The 17,730-nt window shown below is 36.9% G+C and overlaps 2 protein-coding genes across 10 annotated transcripts in view; both read right to left on the bottom strand.

The window, feature by feature from the left end:
- Window positions 1–1,925, bottom strand: part of sipa1 (signal-induced proliferation-associated 1) — a 44,182-nt gene extending 42,257 nt beyond the window's left edge. For 4 of the 5 annotated variants that reach the window (XM_030153986.1, XM_030153983.1, XM_030153987.1 and 1 more), the window contains exon 1: window positions 799–1,132. The gene's annotated coding sequence lies outside the window, so the exon portion shown is untranslated. Of the gene's footprint in view, window positions 1–798; window positions 1,133–1,769 lie in introns of those variants that run through there. The other variant, XM_030153985.1, reaches the window with a different exon arrangement.
- A 5,059-nt stretch (window positions 1,926–6,984) lies between these two features.
- On the bottom strand, window positions 6,985–17,730 carry LOC115432694 (histone acetyltransferase KAT5). Of its 5 annotated transcripts, none has more exons than XM_030153606.1 (15): window positions 17,641–17,730; window positions 17,494–17,560; window positions 16,618–16,686; window positions 16,365–16,501; window positions 15,427–15,513; window positions 14,270–14,440; window positions 14,108–14,185; window positions 12,945–13,007; window positions 12,400–12,648; window positions 12,209–12,298; window positions 11,558–11,698; window positions 11,373–11,466; window positions 9,769–9,928; window positions 9,579–9,660; window positions 6,985–8,517 (listed from the first exon to the last, which is right to left on the bottom strand). In XM_030153606.1, exons 1-15 carry the CDS (start codon window positions 17,668–17,670, stop codon window positions 8,383–8,385), a joined length of 1,653 nt encoding a protein of 550 aa, XP_030009466.1. In that variant the 5' UTR covers window positions 17,671–17,730; the 3' UTR covers window positions 6,985–8,382. The 5 variants fall into 5 exon arrangements, with proteins under 5 accessions (XP_030009466.1, XP_030009465.1, XP_030009467.1 ...); XM_030153605.1 differs by having other exon boundaries at window positions 15,427–15,516; window positions 17,641–17,728; XM_030153607.1 differs by lacking the exon at window positions 12,945–13,007 and having other exon boundaries at window positions 15,427–15,516; window positions 17,641–17,728.

Here is a 17,730-nt window from a genome sequence, read left to right as displayed (position 1 = left end):
CTTGAAAACAACACCCCAATTCCGGTTGTGGTTCTCCATTCCATCATTGTCTGTGCACACCACATGCAATCCTCTTTATCCACACAAATCCCCTGCACACACACAGACTGATGAGGCTGATGGCTTTTGTGTCTTTGGGAATATGTATCTGGAGTAAATCCTGCTCCTCTTTTTGTTCCTGCATCTTTAGCTCATCCCTTTCTCTCTGTCTGTCTTTCATTCTCTCACTGTCCCTCCATCTCCGGCTCCATCCATCCACCTTGCCCTCCTCGTCTCCGAGTCCTGCAGCGTTCTACGGTGGCGTTTTGCAGTGGCTTCTTGAGGATGTCATAACACCGTTTTTCAAGACAAATCTGCCTTGTTGGACAGTGCACAATGGAGAGAGACAGGAAAGATGTGGGGGTTAGTGTCGGGGGAGGTGGGGGGAGAGGCCGGGCATGAAATGCGACAAAGGTTGCAAGCTGGATTCAAGCCTACAACATTGCGTGTAAGTAGTATGTCCACTTCAGTTCACTGAACCACATGGACACCCCAAAAAAATATAATGTGAAGAGCTAACAATACAGAGCAGTGAGGCAGAGGAAGGACAAGCTGCAAGGTATTACATTTCACATCCTTTGCCATTCTCATACATTGTCTCTGGTTGGATTGTGTGAGTATAGGAGCATATGCATGCCTTTACAGAGGTATGTGGTGTACAGAGCCGTCCATCTGGATTCATTATCATCAGAAAGAGAGCTCAGGGAGGCTGGAATGTGAATTCTCTGTAACCTCGATGCAAAAAGAGAAAAGGCTTACCTCCACATTTCAGCTTTGCTCGACCCTGCCTTGTTTCATCCTGTTCCTCTCTGTCGACTCCCTCCCCTTCTCTCCCCATGACAGCATTTTTCTGCTATCTATCTCCACGGTGAGGCTCTTTCTCCTCCTCCGTCAGTTCCTCCTGTCTGCCGATCTCTTCCTCTCTCCAAAAATAATAATAACAAAAAAACCCAAACAGCACACACTTCCCGATCTGTGCGTCTGCCGGCTCCTCTATTCTGTTGTTAAGTCAAGAGGCAGGTTGATTTGTGCTGTCCTCCTCCCTCGTTCTCCCTCTCGCGCTGATTCTATTCCATTCACATCACACTAAAGCCAACCCCCTCTTTCTCCTCCTCTCTCTCTCTCAACACACACACAGCCTCTCTCTCCTCCCCCCTCCTCATCTCCTTGTCAGAGAGAGAGAGAGAGAGGTTGAGGCAGCAACGGACAGCGGCGGCCAACACCAGAGCTCTCTGGGTCTCATGCTGAAATCTAAAATGCTTCACTGGCAAGACTGCACAAAGAATTGCTGAATAACAACAATTTAAAGTGTAACAACCACAAATGTAGCACAGCAGGAGCTGATGCAATGTCATATCAAGATAAGTCATCTCCCACAATCTGCCTTTTAGTCTGCCTTATCTCTACCCGTTAGAATAATGAATTGCACTAGAAATGTTCATTTAATGACTAATTTGCTCCGTGCTACAACCAACAATTCTGCACCAGTGAGATAAAGCCTCAGAGGCAAAGGTGAAAATGGCAGCGTGTGTGTGTGTGTATTTGTGTGTGTGACAGTTTGTTTATTTGTGGAGACCTTTGTGTACTCCCCAAACGTAGACTGTAAGGGTCGGGACCATAACAAACAATCAACCTGCTCAAAAACAATGAGAGTGCAGCAGCGGGTCATTATACATAACACACTGCATTTTCCATCCCCATGTTTCAAAAGCAAAAAATAAAACAAATACCTGTGAATTTGGGTAAACCTTTGCATGATGCTTGACAGAGGAGGAGGAGGAGGATGAAGAGGATGAGGAGGAGGTTCCCACTGCTTTAACCTCCACAGCAGCAGTAGAGCCAAGTGTCCGGCACCATCCCCCTAAAGACTGGGTGAGGTCTCGTCCCGGCTGTACCATATGGCTATGTGTGTGTTACCAGGTCAGACGCTCTGGTCAAGCTCAGAGCAGTGAAGGAGGGGGTGGAGGCACAAAGAGGGTGTAGAGTGTGTCCTGAACAGATAAGAAAACCAAAAACAGTGGCATTAGTTGATAATAGTTAAACAGTTTAGAAAACACGCATAACTCAGCTTGTATTCATCAGTGGTTTTGGGTAGAAACAGTACATGGGAGAAACTAATTAGAGTAATGGCATTAATCAGTACAATACTATAAAATGCTAATTGAGATCATGATGATTAAACATGAGGTCACAAACAGTTCTATAGTTTTCAGTGTATGTACACTATGACACCCATTCATGCTTCGTGTTGTGCTTTCTTTTGGCACATTTTTGGAAATAGCATAAAGGGACTCCATTCATTTAAAAAATGAGGCCAGATTTTCAATACTGTTTTTTTTATTGGCTTTCTACTTTGCACCACCTCCTATCTACCAGGCCAATTCAGTTTAGTTGTACACTGCTGCCCGTAAAGGTGGAATAAAATATTTTTACCTCTTTCCATGAAATGATTGTGACAATAGGATTAATTCTTGATCGAGAAAGTGTAACTGGGACTGGGTATGTAATCATTACACCAGGTCAAAGGTGATTACTGGTGTGTATAAATAGGAATAAAAAGAGGAATGTATCTGAAAAGACAATTATTCCAACTTTATGGGTGACTGTGTAATTATACTGTGCCAATTAAAATATGTGCTTATGTCAGGGCACTGTAGTATGTAATGTAGTAAGTTACATTACAGGTAACCCCTATTACATCTCAAAAGTCACCTTAATAACGCTGATTAAAAATAAAGAAAATATTCCAAAATTACTTAACAACATATAGTACTGTGCAAAAGTCTTAGGTCACCACTAAGCTTTTGTTTTGGCAAGTTATCCTGACCACGTGTGTATCTGTCAGTTTATGTATCAGGATACAACAGGAAACATGTATTAAACATATTTAAGAAAAATGCATTTAAAACCCTGCTTCTACAGACCAAGAGTCACATATTTAGTGTAACCTCCCTCTGCACTTATCATGTCTTTGTCTGTTTTTTTAACAGATATTATGGAATTTACTTCTCTAATATTACAGATGTGGTTACACTTACACACTTACATATAGGTGACATTTTGTCACAGGAACAGAGGTCACAATAAATACTGACTTCAGCACGGGGAAGCTGTTTATTTTTATTTTCTTGTGTGTGTTGTGCTCATATTTGCACGCATTATTCCCTGCATTTTCATGCTACACAATAGAAAAAGGTGTGAATATTTTTTTTTTTTTTTTTTTAATTTAGAACCCTGAAAAAATAACAAAGCTAAAGATGGCCTAAGACTTCTGCACAGTACTGTAGAAATACACAATATTGTGACATTGTGGCCTGACTTATACCAAAGGTGGGAACATTACAAGGATAAGGCCACTCTTTAGCAGTAATAGTAGTTCCAGCCTATAAACATGTTGAACAGTGGTAACATTTGAGTCTCTAATAGTGAGATTTCTGTTTGTGTTGATGAGTTTTTCTTTGCACTTATTTAATTTTTAATGGTTGCATTTGGACTATGTATAGAATGTGCGCCTATACACTACTGAGTAAATATGTGGCACAAGTAAATAAAACTGCACTTTTCACTGAAAGATGTGTTATTTATGTTATTTTGAGCTTGTAACATTTATCGCTCTAGATTTTAGCTATTAATGTAAGTTATTTTTACTGGTATCATTTAAAAACATTTCTCTTAAAGGCGCACAGGTATGTTTGTATAGATGTAGAATTCAGTGTGTTCTTTTGTGGTTGCACTGATGTTTTCTCACACATGAAGTTCCTAATAGATAAATAAAGTTCTTTAAATTTAACTGAATTGAATTGACATTTATCTCAGAGTCATGTTAACTGCAGCTGCACATGACCTCTGTATTATCCTGTTACACAAAAACAACATGAGTTGATGCTGTTTCAATGTTGATTCAATGTTAAAACTGAATTTAAGATGACCTAATATTGATTTTGTGTCCATCTCCATCGACGTTCTACTGTAGATAAAACATTATTTCAGGGAAAATCAATGTTAACTTTCAATGACGATTCAATGGGTTTCATTTTTAATTTAACACTGAACCAGTGTTAGTTTGACACTGATTACAGTATCACATGTCAATGTTTGACTTTGTGATGTGTGATGCTCTGAATCTTTTGAGTTTATTATCATAATAAGAAATAGCCTTTAACAAGTAGCCAGTGCTACAGTGACACCATGTGGAAGGGAGATTTCCAGTCATACAGAGAAAAAAAATGTCAAAACTTCCTGTTAGAGAAGAGACATTCAACCAAATTTAAAGAAAAAAAATCAGAATTCTAAAATATTTTAAATGATCATTTTTGTTCCATGTTGTAGCCAAAAAAGAAACAAACAAACAAACAAACAAACAAACAAACAAACAAACATTTTCTCTGGTTCAGGGGCACTAATGGACAATTATCAGCTAATAATCAACTCTAACACTGTACTTCCTGAAATGACACTATTAAGAACAACTCAAAAACAGCAGATTTTAGAGATCTAAATATATATATATATCTGCAGGAAATGAAGATCAGGATGAAACTTGGTGCCAGGGAGACTGCCCCAGTGAGCACTGAGGTAAGGATATTAGATTAGTGTGAAATTCCTGTCCTCGTGGGGACTGGTGTGACTGCCAGGTGTGGACTGAAAATGGGTGTGAGCTGACAGTGGGATTGGCTTCACCATGGACACACTGCAACCAAATCTCCACAGACTGGTAATTCAATATCAAGCATGACTGAGAAAAAACTTTATATTCGTTGCAAACAAATGATGCCCAGTGCACAGGGGACACGCATCTTCCACATTAAGGCTTTCCAGAGTGATTATTTTGCAGGAATGTAAACATCAGCCTACCTTTCCTCGTCCAGTTACACAGGAGCAGCTCAGAGGAAATAAGAAAAAGTGAGGTTAAGTCAGAGAATATCTGTCTTACGCAAATTCACTGTTGAATGTATGTGTTGTCAGTATTTACCAGACTCTAACAGAGCTGTAAAAGTCACCAGAGCTGGATTATTACATTTGACTTCAACACGCATCCCTCATCCTTCTGTCTCTGCTGTGGTCTCAAAGTCTTTAATGTAATTTTAGATCCAGATGGACGGGCTCGGCTGCCCCCTGGTGGTCATCACATGAACTTCTGCAACACTGTTTGTTGAGGTTTTTGTCACAGGTTATGTACACCAAGAGCTATTTTATAAACCTAGAATTTTCAATTTACTTTTTAATTAACTCATACATGTTTTTCTTCTCTCATTTTACAAGGTGTTTAAGTGTTTAACAAGGTTTTTTTTTTCTTTTTTTAAGTGAAGTGTTTGTGTCTGGGTTGTTTTTCTGCATCATGTTTTCAGTTAATATGTTGTTTTTGAGAAAATTGGGTTTATGTTGTCATTCCTCTGAATACATATAATGTATTTATTAACGTTCCAAACTAAACATTTCATGTGTGTTCTGCCAGATTTTGACCTGCATTTAATACATATAATCCCATATGACTGACCTCATGACAGCTTCATCACAGTGATTCAGTTATTCTTTCAACTCTACACAGAGGAAGGTTTTTAGTGTAAATGGGATTATTGAAGTGAGTTAGGTCCACATGCATGTGGTCAACAGGTACATTTAAATATTAGGTTCAGAGGCACATGGTTCGTCACATCAGTAATATGGAACTTGATACAGATCTTGAGTCATGTTGACAAAAATAGGATGGAACAAGTGGTTCCAGGCACAACAAACCCCGCCCCTTGCATGTATTGTAGCTTATTTTGGCACGGATCCAGCTGATATCATCATGTCTATGTGTGTGGTGATGTCAGCATATCAATTGTCTCTATATATGTGCCAAGTTTGAAGTAAATTGAAACAAAATTGATGTTTTTATAGACATTTGAAAATGCACTCCTTATAAGTAAGCAGGAGTTGAAAAAAGAGTTTAAAAATTAAAAAAATATTTGAACTTTGACCTACTTTTCCCAAAATGAAACCACTACTACAGTTTTGTGGGTCACTATAAACCAAATTTGGTATAAATTCAACCAAAAGTTTTGCTGCTACATAGATTTGAAATTTTGCCCATTATAAGTAAATAGGGTGGGGGGATAAGATTTTAAAAATTCATAAAAAAAATGTTGAACTTTGACCTACTGTTCCCAAAATGTAATAAAATCTATTTTGGGTCACTGGCAGTCTATAAACCCAGTTTGGTATGAATTCAACCAATAGTTTTGTCGCTAGAGTGTTAATAACAAAGAAACAAACAAACCAAACCAAAAATAATACCCCTTGCCTCCCTTTCGGGGGGCAGGGTAATATTAAAGCATACATTTTTGAACCAACTAAGACCTCACAAATTTAACATTGGTAAGCTCTAGTACTTATAAACTACATTTTTGATATCACTGGTCAGCAATCATTTATAAAATGATCTGCCTCAAATTAAATCTGCTAAATCTTACATACTTTAACAAGATGAATTGGTAAAGAAATGGCAAGTGCTGTTAAGCCGATGTTTCCAATGTATATGATAGTAATTACACATATATATTGGTTTATGCACATTCATACAATAGATTTATAAATCTTCCACTAGACAGAACCTGTAAAATGAATGTAATGTGCAGTGTTATGAAGGTGATGTGGTATCTGAGAAACAATCCCTCTCAGTAAAACCCATTCTGTAATTCTCAGTATTTCACATTTTGACCCAAAACTGTATCTTGGGAACCACAATCCGCATTTTTGACCAATTTTTCATTATTAGTGACTCAAACTTGGTCAGTTTTTCCTACTTTTGTTTTCTATAACTTGTAGACCAATGTTTTTAAAGGACAAAGTGTAAATATCTCATTGTGTCCTTTAAAAACATATTAAATTGAATGTTTCCAGATATCAAACATTACTGCCTGAATAAAAACAATGTAAACTACAATACATCAGACACACCTCTGGAGTTTGTATGAATTTTTTTATCAATTCAACAAGATTCTCATATCAAATGTTCAAATCATACTCTCCACTGTTTCACTTAAAGATATACTAAATCCAACATCCTTTGAGACATGTAAACATAAAACACAATGTCAAACAAAGATATCACCTTCTGTCTTTTCCTAGCAATATTGTGCGGCCCGTTAGTTTACACTGAGTAAAAAAAATTTAAAGACAACTGTACACATAATTTACATTCCTCTAACAGTTCAACATGGCTTATTTCTTCTAAGCATACTTTTTTTTTTTTTACAATCAGGTTCAGTATGTACAGTTACAGGGAACATAAAGATACTTAGGAGGTTGATTTGTCTCATTGTACATTGTGTACATATGGTCATGACAAGGGATTGAAACGATATGTAGTAATATTCATCAGCATGATCACAGAGTATAAATAAGTCCAACGTGGAAAAGTGGAAAAACAGTACGGGTACTGTGGAAAGAAACAAACATGTTGAGCAACTGAAACTCCATGTACATCCAAGGATTTTGTGTTTTCATCTGATATTTATCATTTTGACGTGACAATAGCGACAATCAGGACATTTCTTGCATTTTGTTTCTGCACTTCCTGTTAGTAGAGACGCTAGAGCGAGAGTTCAGGCACTCCAGAAGAATAAACTTAACATTTCTACTGTTGTGTACGTGAACATCTGAATGTGTATCACTTTATTTCTACATAAAAATGCGACTCATCACAACCAATCTCAAAATACAACTCCATCCGATTACACATTACATTATACATCCGATCTTTACCACGTCAGACACAGTAACTACGGCTTTGACTTCAACTGTAAAGTAGTGTGTTCTCTACCTTAGTGTGCCACTTCATTTACTAACATGTACATTTCCACAAATGGTAGCAACTAAATTCTGGAGTGCGATGCTTTGGCAATTTAATTCTCATCTAACTGTTCAAATCAGCTGTTGATACAGTGTCTAGATCCACATTGTAAGATAATTTGGATTTAACTGAACTTCTTTGTGTGGCAGCTACAAAAGATGTAAACGAAAACACTTCCAATAGCCGTCTCATTTTCATCAGTGTTTTTCCATTTTGGGATTTTATTTAGCTGACACTTGATCCCTTTCATAACGCACTGTGATCTTTTACATAGATGTGATGTGTTACTCTGTGGTGTTTATTAACCAGTGTCTACTTTACTCCTAAGGTTTCAGAGTTCTGAAAATTGACCATATATAATGAATATTCACAATAAAAGTCTTGTTTTACATTTGAGGAGTCATCTTGGTGATGGAACAGCTTAATAAAATGTTTATCTGATCCACTGTCAGCCTTTTGGCTCATCGAGGGCTGAGGAGGACATTGACTGAACCGGGGGGGGGGGTCTACCATTTGCCCCTCTTGCTCCAGTCTTTAGGTGTGAAGTGAAGGCATTTTGGATCTATACGCAGGTGTCTCTTGTGCATCGCTCTTTCATGGCCATCCACAATGTCCTCTGACAGTGTCAGGATGTACTGACCCTGGATTGAACAAACAAAACAAAGTTAAGTTTCAGACTGTGACATTCATTCTTTTAACGATTAAAATGTGACTTTTTCCACATAGAAGACAAGGGGTTGAAGGAAAGGGGATGTTTGGGCGAACTGTACAGACTGAAGTTCATTTGTTATATTGGGCTGTAATGGGTAGGGTAAGGTAAGGTAAGGTAAGGTACGATAGGATACGATACGATACTTTGTCCTTGTATCTTCATACAAATATATATACTATATATACAATAATATAATTCAGTCTCCTCACACAATCTGCTGCACCAGACACGTTTTCACTATTTATTAAAATATCTGTGCACACACAGCAAGAAGCTGATCAGAATCAAGAGTTAAATGTTTGCGACATCAGAATTTATTCAAAAAGATTTTTCCTTTTCATCAATAAGCTTTTACTCTGTTGTGAAAAAAGCAAAACACAGAACAAAAAACACTTTAAATGAGCAAATTTTTGTTTTTTGAAGTTCGGTAAAAATTTTCAATGCATATTTCCAAATGTGGATTCAATACATTTATGGAAATACACCTGGTGATGAAAAGTTAGAGGTTAAGTTGTGAACTTATAGACATGATTTGTGACATAAACATATTTTCAAGCCAGCGTGGATCTAATAACCACCTTTTACTCGTGCATTGTAGAAAACTAAAGTCATCATTACTCACACTTCAGCAGTTTACTTTAATTGACTTTTCAGTTTAATCACTTCTGTTCTCTATGGTCACATGTACTGTGTTTTAATAAAGCAGTATTGACTATGAAGCAATTCTTATTCACACATTGCATTTCTGTTATCATCTGATATTGAGAATACAGTTAAGGAGCAGCCACTTCTAAGCTATAATGAAATCATATTTTTATCCAGAGGAGATGTGAATGTTTTGTGTAAAACTAAATCAGAATCAAATTATCATTCAGTACCTTTTTAGGACACCTTGTGATATTACATGACAAAATCTTGCCAAAAAATGCTGCAACTGTTGAAATCAGACAATGTTATGTTAAGTATTAGGATGCAGTGTTTCTCTCTCACCTTGTAATAGTTGATCAGGTTGAGGTACTGCAGCGTTGAAATAACATCCTCTTTCTTTACACTAGTGATTTCACTGATCTCACTGTGAAAACAAACACAATGTAAGATGAAAAAGGTGATACATGTTGTCAATTTGGCGATTTACTGTTGTGGTTATGTTTATTACAAACAGTGAAAACAGGTGACGTACTTAATGGTTATCTGAGGCCTTTCCCCATTGTCAGGTTTAAGGCCCATGAGAATTTCCAAGATGGTCTGGGACCAGTAGGAGCGATAGGACAGAAGACCAAGGTCAGAAAGTGGCTTTTCAGGAGTGCCCGTCTTTCCTTCTACCTTGGAGAGCTCATAACCTGATAAATACACAGTCAACAGTTATTACACAGGTGAACGAAAAAGAGTTTTGGAAATGATAATAAATAGACTGCACACTTTCTACTGAGGATGACTCTTTTCAATTTGCCCTCACTGACAGAGAATAAAGTTACTATTATTACAACTTTGACTACCACTTAAAACTTAATGTGTAGAATTTGAATGCTTTGCAATGTAATGTTTCAATGTATTATGAAATAATATAAATAATGTTTAAAGCAAAATGAAAGTCATTCAGAATTATCGAGCAAATATGATCTGAGAGGTATACATTTTAATTTAATTTAACTGAAAGAATATCAATACAGGTCATATGCTTATTGTGCTCAAAAAAAAAAATTACAACCAATGGGAGTAAATTATCAGGGTTCCTGCAGGTTTCTACAAGTTAAATTTAAGACCTTTTAAGACCTTTTTAAGACACTAAGAACAGAATTTAATGCCCATTTCACAGCCATACTAACTACTAGAATTTAGGAAAATTTATTTACTCCAACACCTTTATTCCCACTGTTCTGGGTCATTTCTCTACAAATCTGGCAATAATTGGTTCCTAATTTCAATATAAATTGTCGGGTTGGAACGAGTGGAACTGCGTAGACCAACGTTACTTTCTTTGCAACTTGGACATGTAACAGATACATTTAAACAATACACTGAACAAGTTTATGGCAACAGAACATAAAGACCTACCATATCAAATTTAATGCCTTTTAAACATATTTTTAACATTAAATGCACATTTATAAATTCAAGACTTAAGATTTTTTAAAACCATGCGGGAATCCTGATTATAGAGCAATGCAAATAAATGAATGATTTTTTTCTTTCTTTTTTCTGGATGGTAACTTAAAGTATTAAGAATCTTGACAGGTATATAGTGATTTGGAAACATCTGTAATTTAAAAAAAAAAAAAAAAAAAAAAAAAAGACATTCATTGCACTAGTCTTGGAATTTCATTGTTTTTGTTGTTTAATAATTTACGTACACTTTATTTCATTACTAAATACATAAAACAAGTGTTTTGTGTGAATTTTGCCAGGTTTTAGATTTACATTTGCACAATAAAACATTTACAAGTCACATTTATGACAACCATTGAGCTGTCTAAAAATCATTTCCAAAACTGAATAAACATTTTTGCTTCTGCCTGTTCAGTCACTAATTGTTACATGGACTGTGAACATATTTTATTGTGCATCATGAATGAATACATTTTCTTTTATGGATCATATCTCATTGGCATCCAAAAGCACATACACACTTATTCGCTTTAGATCCTTTTTTTTTTTTTTTTTTAATTTGTGCAATAAGAACAAAACAGACCAAATTAACACACAAGTTACGAACACCCAAGAATGAACATGGGCTGCTTCCATTTAGTACAGTACAATGAGGTAGAATGAATTAGAGTCACTTACTGAACTCAATGAGCAGTTTTCCGTAGCCTCTCCGCTGGTATGGGGGTAAGGTAAGGATACAGGCCACATTATAATCTTCAGTTGATTCCTTCTCCTGTAAGCAGAGAATGGAGGGTCGGTTATGTTTTTGGATCCCTATTTTATCGTGCCTGCATGTACCTCAAAACATTATGAACATACTGTACCTTCGAGAAGTACCCCACTATATGGAAGCCTTTGGGGTCGTATTCTGTCATTACGTAGAAGAGGAAAGGGTCTGTGTCATAGTACAAGGTCTTGTGGTCCAGGAAACACTTTGCAATTAAACAAAGGTTCTGGGAATATGTCTGGAAAAACACAAGGATGTGTCAAAGAAGAAAAAGGCACATAAACAAAACATGTCTGAAACAAAACCAAAAGAAACAAATAGGCCTCAAGAAGGATTCAAAAGCTTAATTTTAAGACCTTTATGAAAGCAATTGTTTTAGTTCTACAGGCAGATTGTCTTGACCTTCCAATGATATTGGATGAAAGTAATAAATGAAGCAAGTACATATTACAGTACAGTAGTTCTGACTGGGCTGCTCAATTTACTTGGTGTTCATTAGTTTCATGTTGGTTTCATTTTGAAGTCATTACAATGTAATCAAAATATTTAAAAGACTGATGTTAAAGTAACTTCACAAGAGAATCCTTAACTTCATCAATGTAATATGTAAAAAACAGTATTTAAGACATTCTTAAAGATAATTGGGTTCTAGACGTTTTAAAGAACCAGTGGGAACCTGAGACAAGAAGGAAAAAAAAGCACATACAATTGAAAATCATCACAATAAAATAAAAATCTAATCACTAACTTTGTTTTTCCTGCCGTCAATCTCAAAGAATGAGATGGTGCCTTTGCGGTAGATCTCGTTGCCTGGAGGATGTCTTAGATTACATTTTGTCTGTCAGGAATGAGAGATGAGAGGATGAGCGTAACATGCAACAATCTACGGAGGACGAGATTAAGAGCTTAAGACAACAACAGACTGATGACATTTCTTACCAAATGTCTCTGCAGACACTTGAGGCTTTTGAGGTACTTGAGGCAGAATTCGCAGAGGTAGAGGATGGGCAACGCGGTGAGTTCCTGTGGGTACGGCGAAAAGTACCACGGCTTCAGTCTGTGACGTCCCAGCTCTATACACTCTATATTTTTCATCCGGGTGACAATGTCATCATGGCTACGATCAGACACCAGACTGCCCGTCATGCGGGGTGCAGATGGGATGCCATCAGAGCTGTCCTGGGAATCCTGTTTAAAAACAATGCAGACATCAGACAATCAGTTTACCTTTTTCATGCACTCCTGTTGTCAAGTAGTTATGAATTGATCAAATGGAGCAAAATTAGATTTATGATTTTCACATATAGACTGTAGATTGTTTAAAGTAAGTAACACATATAATCACAGTGGTTATATATGTTACCAAATCAACTAAACTTGGGTCTGAGGTAAGCAGCACCTCTGTTTTATTGGACCCACTATGGCAAAGCTGAACCTTGACAGCAACACACAATCAACGGGCAATAATAGGAAATTAAACAGACCTCTGGTGGTGGTAGATAGACACTGGCACTTTGAGGGTTGTTATACTGCAAAACCTTTATCATCTAGCAGAAAAAGACACACAAACACGGGCTTTTGGAAACTAAAGAGGGGAATAAGATTTGTCCTCATTTACAGTAAATGTTTGAGTTGGCAATTTAGTTAAAGGGGACAGGCTGAGCAACAGTGAAGTTCATTTTAAGGTGTGTAATTTTAAGACACTCCAGTGTGGGTTCAAAAGGAGAGAGCCAGCAACACTGGCAATTCAGGCAAGACACAAAATGACAAGAGGGGACAACCACAAGTTAGACTGATGATATGTGGGGTCTGAGTTTTCTTCTGGAAAAACAAGGGTCAGAAAAAGTAATTAAGTGGAAGGACAGCAACGGCAATTTTGATTTGTAGAATTAACTTTATGTTGCTTGTGTACAGGGAGCGTAAAGCAGTAAATACAGAAAGTCCTAAAACTATAGTCTGACCCTCTGTCTTCTTTCTATTACTTGTGAAATAGGCTAACATTAATGCTGTCTACAGCAGTGTTTACCTGTCACAACACATTAGCACATACTTCTTTCAGAGAGTTCATAATTGTCACATTACAAGATCAATTTTAAGTCTTTTTATTTTGTTTCACTAAATTTTATAATCTGTGTCCCAGTGTATCTTAGTATTCTTCTCTGTCAAAGTATTAGTACACCATCAAACACTTTAAGCGCAACAATTAATCATATCACTAAATGTCAACATGGAACAACACAAAGGTCAAGAAACAGATTCTTCTTGGCATGTAAGGAAAAATACATCTTAGCAAATTAGATACAAAAGAACTAACAACTTTCATACTTTGAATAATTTTATAATTTGATCTAAGTAGTACACAAATTAATACACTGCATCTTAAGCAGAATAAATACAAAAAATACTTTGAGTTCAGTAGCAAGATACTAAAAAGGTATGTAGTCAGGACATCTGAAATCCAAACCACACAGCTGGTATTAGAGGTGATTTTTCTACTGTTTAAAAGATATTCTACTACTTTGCAATATTAATAACAGCAACACATTTACACAACCAAATGTGGAAATGCTATGATAAAAAAAATAAAAAAATAAAAAACTTAAAATGAGAAAATTATCTGACAGTAATGAGCTCTTAAACTACACACCTCATCGGTGCCGCCACAGTTCGCTTTCCTCTTCCTCCCGGGCTGAGATGGAATGAGCCGTCGTGCAGTACCGTTTTGCTGTCGAGTGGAAAGAATGAAGATTACACATTAGAAAGGATGTGAGATTTGAGCAACATTAAGAGTTTGAAGGACCTGCTGTACCGTTGTGAGTGACGTGAGCTGCTCATGGTCTTCACGGGACTTGAAGGTGCTGGTCTCCCTTGCTGCAGGATAAACGGCAGCCTGAGATGCTTCAGCTGAACTCGGCAAGGAGGGTACAGGGGTGACGGGGGATACCTGAGGTGCCAACGGGACAGGTTCTACCTTCCTCTTCTGCAGAAAACAAATACTGTTAAATGACAGGATTTATAATCACCAGAGAAAAAAAAGACACTTGAAATAAATCCATGAGAATTTTAGATTTAAAATGGTTCCAGCCAGACCAGAGGCATGTGTAAAAACAGGACTAAAAGATGGGTACTCTGGCAGTTTACGAAGGCACGCCACTTCAGCATCAAGGGTCAATACCTGCATTCACTGACTGCTCACTGTTATTAGGTAAGTCTGTGTCTGATTAATAGCCACAGCACACTGAAATAAGTAGGTTTTACCAATTCATGGATCTCTCATTCGATGGAACCCTCAATTTTAGATTAGTCCAATCTAAATCAAACCCCATTTAAGCCTGGTATTAACATGGCACATGCGCAGGCCAAGTGGAACTGCATCTTTTAAATTAGACCTGTATTTATCTCTCATACTTTCTTGACGTTCAATGGCAGGTTTAAGAAATGTTCCTCATAATCTTCTACAGCCTGAAGTTATGCTTTCAGATTTCATTTCTCATTGACCAACAGTCCAAAATCTAAAGATGCATCACTGACTGTTGTGTACAAGAGACAAATGGCAAATCGTATGAGAGGAAAATTTATAAACATCTTTGCAATTACTTTCTCAATGAACTATTTGCTGCTGCTCAAATGTGTGTTGGAGAAAACACACTGTTCTTGCATTGCTAAAATGTAAAAAAAAAAAAAAAACAACATTTACATTAATTTCCCAAATCTTCTCTGTTGCATTTCTTTCTACCTCAGTTGAAATTAGGATTTTGCTGCAACTGACCTCTTGTAACACAAACCTGACAAGCTGACAAAAAACCCAATCTGCTTTTCTCTCTTTTTTTTTTTTTTTTTAATTTAATTTCTTTGTGCAGTTCAGTGGGACCTTAAAGTAACACAATCACACACGACGCATGTTAACACCAGCTGTAAACAAGGTCCCAGTCATGGTTGTCTAGAAGGGGTGAATTCAAGTTGTACCGGTGTGGGGAGGGTTTTGCCTCTGGAAGGAGCTGTGGCTGTGGTTGTGGCTGTGGCTGTGGGTTGTACGTTGAGATCTAGACTCTTCTTCTGAATTGAACAGAAAGGAAGAGAGGGAAGAGGGGGTTAACTCACATTCATGTTAACCCTTAAAGGCACTCAGGTGTTCACTTGACAATCAACCGACTTGAAGGAGGAACAATTTGGCAGTTATTAGAAATCGTAATCAAATGAGAAAGGATGAGCGTAAAAACATAATAATGAGAGGTTTGTAATACAACTAGCAATCTTCATCCTGGCTCGTTAGTTTTGACAAATCATTTTTCCCGAAAAGAAGTACATTGTACATTATTATCAATCGGCTGCATTCGTATTATATTGTTGTTGTTTTTTATCTTAATATGATCTCTACATATATTACCTGACTGACTTCTTATTATAACACTTTTAATTTACAGATAAAGTTTTCAAAATATTTACCTAAGCATAAGTCAGATTTATTTTTCCTAACTATGCTCATTAAAAGCAGACATCCAACAGTGTATACAATATCACACTACTTCAAATATTGCCCGATTCATTACAAGTACAAAAGAGGTTGATAGCGATGAAAAACAGTACTGTTAACATCACTTGTGAAAAAAAAACAAGACCGCTAAATTAAGACGTATATAATCCTGTGCCTCTAATTAAATTAAAAATCAATTCAATTCATTTCATGCTTCCCTTAAGAGGAATTTCAAAGCATGGAAAGTAATAATGTAAAGAAATATTCACAATTGATTTTCCTTTTTATGGTGTTACAGGGTGGGGTAAAATAGCCCAGTGCTTACAATGTATTATCTGTATCATATTAGAATAATGCTACCAAACCTGAATTCACTACTGTAACTACTGATAGTTTGAATTAATCTCCTGGTGGTGTAATAAAGACTTACCACTTCTCTCTCTGGAGAGCTGGGGCGGGAGCCTGGAAGACCATTTTTTGTTGGTGTTTTAGCTTCTTTCTTAGGGAACTGAAGCTTCTTCATGTCCAGCCGGTCCGATGTGACCCACTCATCCAGGCGCTTATTAACTTTTAACACAAGCAAGAACATATTTTTGTGATTCTTCAGAGCAGTGTCATGTAACCCAGTTTACACTAGGTCTGACCTTTAATATGCAAGAAAACATAACTAAAGTCATACTCACAGTCGATATAATGAACATAGTAAAGCTTTCTTGCAGAAACTTCCTTCACACTTAGAATCTCAGCCAATGCTGAAAAGAAATCAGTGAAATCCAGTTAATATTTAAACCACACTGAAAATTTTTGAATGAATAAATGTATTTACGATCGCAATTACACAGCACAGCAACTAAACCATTACAAATTAACCCATATGCTCTACAGTCATTGTAATTTACAAGTTAATGAAGTTTACAGGACCAAAAATAAAAACAGTCGATCTTCTTTCATTCAGTGATGGAAAGATGACTTCTGACCTTTAGATAAGCACTAATTAGAAAAGCATTGCAACCAATCTCTGGAAGTACGTGAACTCTGTACATTTATTAATTTTACTTTTACAAATAAGTGAGTGCCTCACAAATAAAATGGCAAGACTACCGCGTTGGAATAAACTACGCTGTTGTGACTCCTTCTATTCTATAACATCTTCATTGTGGCATTAAAAAAATGCTATTTACCGAATACGCTTCTCAGTATTGCAGCTGATAAAACATTATTACTTTCAGTATTACTTTCTTCCTTGTGACATTTGCTTAAAAGAAAGTGACAACATCAGCTTCTTTATAAAAACCCTGGTGTCATCTAATATTTCCAAATAAACTCTATTTATTTATACAAATTTGGCTTGTTAGTTCCACATTGAACGTGGTAGTGGTTTAATACAGCATGTAAATTCACCTCAGTGACACTGTGCCGCTAAATGCACAGCTGCATGTGTTGTCGGTGTTTACAGTGGTTTCACCGGAGGCCGAGCTGCCTATTCACAACAGCTGAGGTTCGCTCTCTAGCGTTAGCCAAGCAGCTTAGCTAGCTCCGAAAAACCGGACAATACTTACGCCATTCGTCTTCATTTTCTTGATTTTTGCGAAGAACGGGGAGGCGACAGCCCTCGACGATTTCAACCTGTCGAAAACAATACGTTAATTTTAGTTAATTAAATTGGTAATATCACTAAAATAAATTAGCATCTTTCGGAAACCTACCGATGCTGAGTTGTCCGCCATTTTCGTCATCTGTAAAAGCAGGAGCAGGGTGTTGTGGGAAAATGCCGGTCTCTGCCAAAGAGTAAAAAT

This window comes from Sphaeramia orbicularis, chromosome 14 (genome assembly GCF_902148855.1).
Source record: "Sphaeramia orbicularis chromosome 14, fSphaOr1.1, whole genome shotgun sequence".
Lineage (NCBI taxonomy): Eukaryota > Metazoa > Chordata > Actinopteri > Kurtiformes > Apogonidae > Sphaeramia > Sphaeramia orbicularis.
This window is presented reverse-complemented; position numbering and strand designations above follow the sequence as displayed.